Source organism: Gekko japonicus, unplaced genomic scaffold (assembly GCF_001447785.1).
Source record: "Gekko japonicus isolate JY-2015 unplaced genomic scaffold, Gekko_japonicus_V1.1 scaffold597, whole genome shotgun sequence".
NCBI classification, from domain to species: domain Eukaryota; kingdom Metazoa; phylum Chordata; class Lepidosauria; order Squamata; family Gekkonidae; genus Gekko; species Gekko japonicus.
Genome location: NW_015172023.1, coordinates 844019 through 856136, shown reverse-complemented (window position 1 = coordinate 856136; position 12118 = coordinate 844019). Strand labels below are relative to the sequence as shown.

Below are 12118 nucleotides of genomic sequence, written 5' to 3'. Positions count from 1 at the left end.
CTGTCCCCAAATCTCCAGAAATTTCTCAGGTCAGAGTTGGCAGTGCCAAGAATAGGGAAGAGAATGCCTTATCCCCTGAGACTGGCAGCACTTTGTAGGTTGTTGGCACAATCCATGTAACTGGATTTAAAGAACAACTGTGAGCTTCTTGAAGAAAGAGGCAGGAGGGAGCTTATAACAAATGAGGTTGCTCAAGACATCTGTACACACATACACCTCCGCTTCTTTATCTCTTTGTACTTTTGGTGTTAGTTTTAATGCCTACCTCTCTTACTCTTGAAATTGTTCTCAACAGCATATAAACAGGTTAATATATCTTTCCGCTTTCTCTCTTTTAATATCAAGTAAGGAAAATTGTGTGACATTTTGCGTTTCTCTGTCCCTGTTCCACTTCATTTTTACCCTGCTTTTATAAATAGGAAGCACCAGTATCCATCTATGTTTTATTTCACCCTTTGTCCCAGGTGCTCTGGGCAATGTATGTAGTCCCCTCTGCTCATTTTATCCTCACACCCACTGCAAGAAGCAATTTAGGCTGAGAGGGAAGGGCTGGATATATGAGCTTCATGGTTGAGTGGAGATTCAAACCTGTTCAGGTACACTTGTATTTAAACAGCTGTCCAGGTGCACTTGTACTTAAAACAATTGCACTTAAACCGACTTATGAGCTTCATGGCTGAGTGGAGATTTGAACCTGTCCAGGTGCACTTATACTTAAACACTTGTACTTAAACAGGATTTCAAATCAAAAGGCATACAACATAAATCTACATTAATTTTTCAACATTTCCTCTTGTATAAAGTGTTGCTGAATGTGTAAATCATACTTTGCCCTCAATAAATATTACATAGTACCAAAACAAACCATCTAGGATTTGAACAGGAGGGATTGATCTACCTATGCCCTAGTTCAGATGTGGATAAGTATCAAATGCTAGCATCTCCAGTTGAGGGACCTGACAGTAGGTGGTTTGAAAGACCCCTTTATTAGACCCTGGAGAACTACAGTCAGTCAAGATAGACAATACTAGGCTAGATGGCCCAAAGATCAGTAGCCTTGTGAATTTGTGTAGACAACAACTGTGCACTTCATGTAATGTGTGACAAAGGCATGGCTACTGATGCAAGTGTAATGCTGCATTGTTGAAACTGATGTTCACAAATGGGTCATGCACACTCCACCACCATTCCTCATCATCTCTCCAGGGCAATTCCCCCCCCACCCTTTATCCTTCCCCAGGGTTCCACTTTACATGTGTGCATTGACACACTGGGTGTACTATAACCAGGGTTTGTTTATAAAACAAGATTTGAAGTGAACATGTGAGCCACGGTTAGAAGGGATCTGATTAGCTTTTTTAAATATGTAATGATCCTGGTTATAAATGGAAAGAAAAGGGAGGGGAGCAATTGCTCTAAAACAGGCAGGCTTGCCAACCTCCAGATGGGCCTAGAATTCTCCTGGAATTATAACTGATCTCCAGACTATAGAAATCAGTTGCCTCGAAGAAAATGGCAGCTCTAGAGGGCAAATTCTACCAAATATACCAAATATTCTAGGTGAAATCACTTCCCAAATTCCCTCTTCCACAGAGACTGTCCCCAAATCTCCAGAAATTTCTCAGGTCAGAGTTGGCAGTGCCAAGAATAGGGAAGAGAATGCCTTATCCCCTGAGACTGGCAGCACTTTGTAGGTTGTTGGCACAATCCATGTAACTGGATTTAAAGAACAACTGTGAGCTTCTTGAAGAAAGAGGCAGGAGGGAGCTTATAACAAATGAGGTTGCTCAAGACATCTGTACACACATACACCTCCGCTTCTTTATCTCTTTGTACTTTTGGTGTTAGTTTTAATGCCTACCTCTCTTACTCTTGAAATTGTTCTCAACAGCATATAAACAGGTTAATATATCTTTCCGCTTTCTCTCTTTTAATATCAAGTAAGGAAAATTGTGTGACATTTTGCGTTTCTCTGTCCCTGTTCCACTTCATTTTTACCCTGCTTTTATAAATAGGAAGCACCAGTATCCATCTATGTTTTATTTCACCCTTTGTCCCAGGTGCTCTGGGCAATGTATGTAGTCCCCTCTGCTCATTTTATCCTCACACCCACTCCAAGAAGCAATTTAGGCTGAGAGGGAAGGGCTGGATATATGAGCTTCATGGTTGAGTGGAGATTCAAACCTGTTCAGGTACACTTGTATTTAAACAGCTGTCCAGGTGCACTTGTACTTAAAACAATTGCACTTAAACCGACTTATGAGCTTCATGGCTGAGTGGAGATTTGAACCTGTCCAGGTGCACTTATACTTAAACACTTGTACTTAAACAGGATTTCAAATCAAAAGGCATACAACATAAATCTACATTAATTTTTCAACATTTCCTCTTGTATAAAGTGTTGCTGAATGTGTAAATCATACTTTGCCCTCAATAAATATTACATAGTACCAAAACAAACCATCTAGGAATTGAACAGGAGGGATTGATCTACCTATGCCCTAGTTCAGATGTGGATAAGTATCAAATGCTAGCATCTCCAGTTGAGGGACCTGACAGTAGGTGGTTTGAAAGACCCCTTTATTAGACCCTGGAGAACTACAGTCAGTCAAGATAGACAATACTAGGCTAGATGGCCCAAAGATCAGTAGCCTTGTGAATTTGTGTAGACAACAACTGTGCACTTCATGTAATGTGTGACAAAGGCACTGCGTGTGGGAGTCCATGAATATGGTAATCTGATTTAGCACAATTTTCCCACCTCAGTAGACAGGAATTATATATGAGACTCTGAGTGGTATGCTGACATCAGACATTGCTTGAGGTCCGTGAGTAGCTGAGGGGCATGAATACCCATCTTCGCAATCTGTTTGGAGCCCTGACAAGAAGCCCCAAGGTTCACAGCAATCCCAGGAAAACAATAGTCAAGGTCCAGGTATACTTACAAAGGGATTGTAATCAGTGAAGCTAGCCAAACCTAAGATGAGATACATAGCTAAAACTAAACATTTTATATCCTAATTGCTGGCTACAAATCAAGAATATCATCAATCAAAGCTGCATTCCTAAACGCTGAGAAAAGCCAAGCCATATCTTGCAACTGGTACCTAGTAGCTGAAAAAAACAAGTCAGTTTTCTTAGATAAGAACTCAGAAAAGTACTAATGAAAATAGGTAGAAATGTTCTCTTAGGAGCAGCCTGCCGGCCGTCCTCCCAGGCAACTAGAGGTCAGGCATTAGCAGAAAACCAAAATGGAGTTGCAGAAGCTGCATACACTGTCACTGCCTCACAAATAAATGTCTGAATTGGGTTTAATGTTTTTGATTTTTCTCAGAGGCTGTTTTTTTGTCATTCTTTGATTTCACTGTTAAGATCCTCTTTATAGTTTAGAGGGGTGTCAGCCATTAAATGCTGACTTGCTTGTCTGTTAAATCAAGTGCAATTTGGCCTCGTGTATTTTCTGCATCACGGCAGGTTTTGTACTACATAAGAGTATGCAAAACTCCTCATCAATATTAAATAGAATCTAGCCTAACCCCTGCCAAAATCTGTGCTTCAATCCATGCTTCTCTAGGATGGGGAAGAGCATCTGGAAAATGCAAAAAGCAATGAAGACTGTTGTTTCTCTGCACCATTTTTAGAGTCTTGTCATTTCTGCTTTGTCTGTTTTCCTGGAAACTCTGCTCATCCAATCCGGTTTCCAGATTCCATTGTAAGCTCCAATTGTTGGCTGATTTTGGACCTGAAAGGGAGAAATGAGATGGCACAAACATAAAAGAATATCTTAATTAATCTGTTTTGCACATGGTAAAAAAAGCTGCAGAGAATATTCATCTAGTCAACAATAGGAACATTGTGCTTACAGTCCATTCAGAAAATTATGACTGGGACAACATCAGTACTTCTTACTATTCCAGGGGAAACAAAAGGTTGGTTCCTTGTCAGACTGATGACTTGCAAATCATAGCAGCTGGGCTTGTATAACAGAATGAAAGATTGATGCACCAGTTTAGGAGGCACGTGACTGTAACCTCAAATGAACAATTGTCCCCTCCTGAATGGCATGTGTTTTGCCCAGAGGTCATTTTGGGGGGGATCGCGGGGGATCGCAGTTCCCCCGGGTGAGGTATGGGGGCAGGGCACATGACAAAGCCCCGCCTTCTGCTTCTGGCCGCCCCGCTTCCGGCCCTCATTCAGCCAGGAGGAGGCAGGAGAAGAGGGAGGGTAAGTTGCTTCCTCCCTGCCTCTCTCCACCTCTGCCTGCCTGGGGCCAGGGAGGGCCTTCGCGGGGCTTCCTTGCACTCCCGCCGGCCTTGCAGGTCCACCGCTGGGCCCCTCATGGGGCTTGGCAGTGGAGCTGCAAGGCTGCCGGCGGCGGCCGGGACCGTTGGGGGTGGTGTGTGTGGCCTAATGACACACTTCCGGTGATGTCAGGGGGTGTGGCATATGCTAATGAGTTATGCTAATGAGTTTCCCTATCTCTTTTTCTATGAAACGACCCCTGGTTTTGCCCATGATAAATATTTAGGGGGGACTGGCTTAGTGGTAGAGCCTCTGCTTTGCATACAAAAGGTCACTGGTTCAGTGCCCAGCGTCTCCACTTAAAAGGGTTCAGGTGATACGTGACATGAAATATCTCCACCTGAGACCCTGGAGGGCCACTGCCAATCTAAGTAGACCTTGATGGACCAAGGGTCTCATTCAGTATAAGGCAGCTTCACCAATTGATTAATAACAAACTAAGTTAAAAACAGAACACCAGACTTGCTGGCCTTTCAATCCAGCTTGAAGAAGAGACTGCCAGTGACGCATCAAGGTGCTCAATGAGATTGAAAAAGTTAAAATGTTTTTGTCTTGGAGCTCTCAAGGTCTTAGATTCAGTCCCAGGAGACCACAAGGACATATGAATTGCTTGTTGGATCAGACCAAAGTTGGTTTTTTCCAACATCCTGAGACTGGCTTCGCACATGCTTCTAGGAGAGTTAGCCAATAGCGCGGGAAAGTTTATCTATTTATTTATTCATTCATTCAATTACTTCTTTTATACCCTGCCTTTCTCCCCAGTGGGGACCCAAAGTGCCTTACATAGTTCTCCACACCTTCCTTTTATCCTCACAGCTTAGGCTGAGTGTGTGTGACTGGGCCAAGGTCACCCAGTGGGCATCCATGGCAGAGTGGGGACGATCTGGGTCTCCCAGATCATAGTCCAGCACTCTAACCACTGTACTGCACTGGCTGTCATAACAGTATTGATCTTTCACTGCTATATCCATGGAGGTTTGATTTAGCTGTATTTATCTGATAGCCATTGATGGATATGCCATCCATGAATTTGCGTGCTGTTACATTATACCTTAAGGGAAGAGTGGGAGATGAGGCATCCCCAAAGACTGTTTTTGTATTTGTTTGGTTTTGTGGAACAACTGGAATCTGGGTTCTGTTGACCTGTGACTGGTACTTTCATGTCAGAAGTTACTGATAGAAATTAGTGGGAAAGATGCATCAAGCAAACGATGTTGTTGTGTCAGTATATGAACAATTATGGTGCTAATTTGTCACACCTAAAAATGCATAACATTACTTAATTCAGGTGTGACAGTAACATGTAGATTTTCAAAGTGTTAATGTTTCAAAGTGTTAATCCTTAAAATAGACTTGTAAGGTATGGTTCATAGTAGTATTTTCTTCCTGTTTGTATATGGGACTGAGACCAGTGATATTTTATGAGGTGGTTCACCAGAGGCTAATAAGCTTCTTTGCTGAGAGAAGAAGGGGATAAGAATCCAAAGGTGTTACTGGGAAGGCACAGCAAGGCAGCAGAGGCATGGGAGAAAACTAGAAGCTAAAAAACTTTTGCAGCAGAGGCTTAAGTTCGAAACTTTTACAGAAGATCCCCTGACGAAGCTTATAGCAAAATGCGTAGGGATCCGTAAGAGCTGAATAAACTCTTTGCCTTGTGCCTTGTTCCCTCATGTTCTTATGACTAGTAGCACCATTGTGGGCCACCTACATCCAATCTTGCACACACACTGGGCAGCGGTACTGCTCAACAGCCATGGATCTGCATGGTTCTGAGCCAGCAATTCCTGTCTTTCCACTACAGTGTTTTCCATCAGAGAGTAATTTTCAGCTCTACCTCAGTTCCCAGTGGCAGAAGTCTATCATCATTTAGTGAATCGTCTTATGGACTACTGTGGACAACAAGCAAGAGGCAGTGACTTGCCTAAGAACTTCCAATGTATGCACTGGGTTTGAATTAGGAATGTCCCAAGCTATGCCCCATTCTTCTACTGTGTCTGGAAATGTCTCCATCCTGCCAGATGCTATATTGTTCCTTCAAAGTGATTTTTGAAAATGTTTGGTTGTATTGCTTTGATTTTCATCTCCCTTGGTATTCATCAATTTCTTGTTTGCTTCACAGATCTTCAATTGGCTTAACCGCATCCAGGCCTTTCTCTACTGCAATGAAAATGGCCTTCTGGGCAGCTTTTCTGAAGAGACTCACTCATGCACATGCCCTAATGACCAGGTTGCCTGCCTTGGCTCTTTACCGTGCATCGTAGGAGATGGTTCCTCCTGCTTAACTTGTGCCCCTGATAACCGTACCCGCTGTGGGACCTGTAATACTGGGTACATGCTGAGCCAAGGACTCTGCAAGCCTGAAGTGGCAGACTCAACAGAGCACTACATTGGGTTTGAGACTGATCTCCAGGATTTGGAGATGAAGTATTTATTACAGAAAACAGACCGCCGGATTGAGGTCCATGCCATCTTCATCAGCAATGACATGCGTCTTAATAGTTGGTTTGACCCTTCCTGGCGCAAACGGATGCTCCTTACCCTAAAGAGTAACAAGTACAAATCAAGCTTGGTCCATATGATATTGGGTCTCTCTCTTCAAATTTGCCTAACTAAGAACAGCACCTTGGAGCCTGTCCTGGCTGTTTATGTCAACCCTTTTGGAGGCAGCCACTCTGAGAGTTGGTTTATGCCTGTCAATGAAAATAGTTTCCCAGACTGGGAGCGGACTAAACTGGACTTACCCCTTCAGTGTTATAACTGGACGCTGACTCTAGGCAACAAGTGGAAGACGTTTTTTGAAACGGTACACATCTACCTGAGGAGTCGCATAAAGTCAAATGGTCCCAATGGCAACGAGAGCATTTATTATGAACCCCTGGAGTTTATTGATCCCTCCCGGAACCTGGGCTATATGAAAATCAACAACATCCAAGTGTTCGGCTACAGCATGCACTTTGATCCGGAAGCAATCCGGGACTTGATTTTGCAGCTGGACTACCCCTATACTCAGGGATCCCAGGACTCTGCGCTCTTGCAGCTACTAGAGATACGGGACCGTGTAAATAAACTCTCTCCACCTGGCCAACGTCGTCTAGACCTTTTCTCATGCCTGCTGCGTCATAGACTCAAGCTGTCTACCAGTGAGGTGGTGAGAATTCAATCTGCTTTGCAGGCCTTCAATGCCAAATTGCCAAACACAGTGGATTACGACACAACCAAATTATGTAGTTAACCATAAGTGTGAAGCACAACAGAAAAAAAAAATTAAAAAAGAAAAACCATGAAAGGAGTTTTTACAGTGCTTTTGTGGAACAGTTTATGTTTGGAAGAGTAAATTTAAATTGTCTTTTCAATATCTGTCTTATATCAGTCAATAACGTTGGATGGCAATTTACACCCATGAACTTGCTGACAAATGAATATATTATACCTGCAATTTTTTTTGGTTCTGTTTTATGAATGAAAATAAATACTGACACCCGTCTAGAAGACATTCTACTTTTTACAATAAATTTCATTTGTAATTTTATATGTTCCGTGGCAATGCTTTTGTGCATTACATCCTCTAGAGGGAACATAAAAGGATACCAATAAAATTTTGTAGCTGAACAGTTATTAAAAAGAAATGCTGTGGGATTCATTCTTTTCCCCTCTCTAAAAATGAATAATATTGTTGATATTGCATGCTGTCTTTGGCCAGGAAGGGAAAGTGGAAGATATATAGTATAGATAAGGTTAAAAAACCCAGCAACTTGATTCAAGTTTTGTTTTGGGGTCATTCTGGGCATTCGTGTAGATTTAAAGTGACATTCCTTATTGATAGCTTCATCAAAGAGGTTTGACAAGGGGCCAGCCTTTCTTTCTTTTTTTTAGGAACCATGCTGTATCATTCATATTACACATTTTTATACTGTACACTATAGGGAAAAACAGAAAGGTAGTGTACTAATCTCTGATGGGATATAATAAAAACATCTGCCATCATTGTAGTAGAAAAAAGGTAAAATGTAACCAAGAGATTACTAGGCATTATGGAGAATCAGTTGTCTTCTAGAAAGAAGTACCTTAGTTAGGTGACTTTGGTGACCCCTATGAGCCACAATCTAGTACAGAGTTCCACACACAAGCTCAGTGCAAACAGGATTCTTCACACTTAACTTGAGACTAGGTTGTCACTATGGTATAGGATTACCAGCCTGAGGTTGGGAACTGATAGGAGACTTAACTGGGGGGGGGCGGTTTCCTCACCAGTTATGTTGTGATGTAACTTCTGGCAGGACTCCGAAGTGATGTCATCATCTAGCAGTTGCCCAAAACTTTATTGTTTAACCACAGAGTTTTGGTGAATGCTAGCACATTACCTGATGCTAGATCATTACACGATTACCTGAAGGAGACAATCATCCCCTATTCTCCCTCCCACTTCCCAGATGGGCAGCAGCAGGCAGACTCAGAGGAGGTGGGAGACCTGGCTGTACTGTGGTACTATGGGCAAGCCCAGAGCCATGGCCTTGGTAATTTTAATATTTTATTTACAAAGTAGTGGCACAGTTTGTCTCTACACAGCCATGGCCCTCTATGCTTAGAGGGATTGGCACATGGCTCAATAGTGTAACTTCAGTCCATAAAAAGTAGGGGACTGGGTGAGACATGAGAGATGCACATAGGCCTCTCATTACCAGCAGAACATTGTGTTATGCAGGTGTGCATGGGGCACAGGCAGACAAACCTCTTTTGAGCCCCATGCCACTTTTTGATTAGGCACCTGCACCTTTCAGGGGAGGGATCATACCCTACACTTCCAGCCATTTCATTTATGGGCAGAGAAGAAATAAATGTTCTTTTGGTACTCTGCCTAAATCCTCAATAAGAATCATAACAAAGGAAAGGGAATGACAACAAGTAATTGGGTACTCAAGACTCAAAACAGAAGTATTAGGCTGAATCCAAAGTTCCCCTGTGCAAACAAAAGATACTCGCATGTCACAGCCTTGGGAACTCCTACTCAGGCCTACCCCACCTTTCTGAGTAGATATAAATTACCTGCCTACCATTTTTCTTCTCACATTGACACAGAGAGTACTCTATCTTTCTGTATTATACCTTTGAGGATGCCAGTCACAGCTGCTGGCGAAATGTCAGGTACTACAATGCCAAGACCATGGCCATACAGGCCGGAAGATCTACAACGACGAATGAACTCTGGCCGTGAAAGCCTTCGACAACATAAAAGATATTTAGGCTCACTCAAAGGGTGTGGGGGGGATAAGTCTCTATTTTTCTTTCAGATTTCTCCATCTGTCTCCCATACCTCATCCCACATTGTTCCAGAGATTTCCTCACCTTTCAGAAGCAGTTTTTTGGGTGACATGAGGTGGACGGGGGTTTAGAGGGTTGTAGAAGTCAGAGAGATGGGAAAGATCTGTTCTGTAAGCAGAGCTCTGCTCGTGGCTCTTTGGATCCTCAATAAGGATTCTATACAATTCTAATTAAGACTATTGAATAAATTTATTAATGTCTCCTTAGATTTGACCAGTTGTGATATCATATTGATTAATGGTGATCTCACACTGTTTTCATAGACTTCCGGAATACTTAGAAGATTTGTGGCTATGAGCCTGGAACATCCCCTTTCTCCTCAATATCAGGCAACACTTTTCATGTGGAATGCAAGAGCATGGGTACAGCATGGCTTTAAAATGAACAGAATGTTGCAGATTCTATTTACTCAGGACTATGTGTACATCAGAGATACATAGAAATGTCGGATAATGGGTCACTTTGTGAACCTGGGAAAAAAAATCTATCTTTTCTTTTAACGATTGTTCATTGGTCAAAGGAAACTGGCAATTTTTTTTCTGATTGCAAAATTTCCCTGAAAAGTAATCCAAAGCCAGGGATGAGGAAGAGCATCGCATATCTCTGAGGATTTTCATTTAACAATTTCAAGCAACGATCACAAAATATAAAGGGTTTGAATCTCTCAGTTTTCCTGCTCCATTGTACTTGATCCCTGCCATCCTGGCTTTTATTCATATGGATCTCACAGTCCTGGATACAGCTTTTTCAATTATCAGAAAAGGTCCTTCCTGCATCCCTCCATAGACAGCGGAAAAGTTGGTAGGATCCAAGTCTAAAATATTTTTCTGCAAAAGGAATCCCAATTTCATTAGACCAGTAAAAAGTAAACAATACATGTAATAGCAGATAGCAGGTTCAAAGTAGAGGTGTCTGTGACTAGACAATGCACTCTGCAGAGTCAGCAGAGGAGTGAGCATTTCATTTGTCATGGGAATGAGTCGTGTATAAAGTGCCTCAGGAAGATGAACAGTAATTCTCAGTCTGAGACTAGCTGCTTCTTCAAAGTAAATGTCAGTTCCCAGTAGAATGCTGTGGCCTGAGGCAAGCTATCCATACAGACCAAACAGTACTGATGAGTTCAGAGATGGATAGACTAAGGAAGGTTCCTTTGGAAAAAAGAAAAACCTGTCCCAATGCAGCTCCCTGTGCATAGAGCAGTGAGGGTAGAAGGAGAAGAGTTGGTTTTTACACCCTGCTTTTCTTTGCCTTAAGGAGTCTCCAAGTGGCTTACAGTCACCTTTTCCTTCCTCTCCCTGCAGCAGCCACCTTGTGAGACAGGTGGGGCTGAGAGAGTTCTGAGAGAACTGTGACTGGCCCAAGGTCACCCAGCTGGTTTCATGTGGAGGAGTGGGGAATCAAGCCCGGTTCTCCAGATTAGAGTCTGCCGCTCTTAACCGTTACACCAGGCGTGCTCTCAAGTGGTGAAGTAGCCAACAAATGGCTGCCTGATGGCCATAGTTGGCACAAAGGGACATATGGAAGAGCCACACACAAAATGTCAGGGAATGAAGTTATGCATAACTCTAATGGTAAGTCTTTAACATTTCGGGCAGAAGCTCTGCTTAACCGGATGCCTTTTAAACTTGAACATATTGTTTTAAAGTATTTTCTTGCTCACACCCAGCTTACCTTCAGCTATGCAGAGAAGATCCTTGTGCTGTGGTGGCAGCTTCTGCCAACAGAATTCGTCTGCACAGCCAATCAGATCTCCAGTGGCTAGTCAGAAGCCCTGCTGGGCAAAAGCCCCACCTGACTCTGCCAACTTTCTAAAAACACGTGGGCACCAGACCAGTAAAGGTGTTGGGCACCCCTGGCCTAGAATCTCTGGAGGGAAAGCTCTAGTCTACCCCTCTCAGCATGCTATTTGTGATGGTGGGGTGGTTGTATGTACAGGAGCATTCCATCATGTGAGCCCCTGTCTGCACTCTGAAGTGGAATAGCTCAGATACAGGCTTATCAGGTCAGCGAGAAGTATGGGTAAAAAAGGCACCAGAAACAGAGACCTGGTTTTATCCTTCTGTCCATGCAGCAGTTGTATGTCTGGGACGGTAGCAGTTGCCTGTTTGAAGGTGCAACTTAAACAAAACAAAACAAAACATTAAAAAGCACTATGTGTCAAAAAGGTGGACTAGAATAATTCTCCTTGACGCCTAGCTATCTGTGTTCAGGGAAGCAACATTTAATCATACGATCCGTCTGAAATCTGTATAGGTTTTTACATTTTCATTAAAGGAGAAACTTTACTTTCATTTCTCCCCTTTTCTCTGTCTTCTTGTCTCGCAGTGCTTATTGTCTTGGTTTTATGCAAACTGAGATTAAGGCTGGTTCCACTGCGACTGTTGCCAGTGAAGCCTCTCAGGGGTTTTGTTTGAATTTTGTTAACCAGACAATTGAACACCAAAATAGCCACAACAATGAATCTAAAAGAATGTTAAGTCATTCAAATTCTCATTAG

At 42.7% G+C, this 12118-nt stretch overlaps 1 protein-coding gene across 1 annotated transcript in view; it reads left to right on the top strand.

Moving 5' to 3' along the window:
• The window catches only part of BRINP3 (bone morphogenetic protein/retinoic acid inducible neural-specific 3), a 102495-nt gene extending 94719 nt beyond the window's left edge, over positions 1-7776 (top strand). The window contains exon 5 of the mRNA XM_015420521.1: positions 6429-7776. Coding sequence (XP_015276007.1) covers positions 6429-7534 — 1106 coding nt within the window. The 3' untranslated portion in view covers positions 7535-7776. The remainder of the gene's footprint in view (positions 1-6428) is intronic.
• The last annotated feature ends 4342 nt before the right edge of the window (positions 7777-12118 follow it).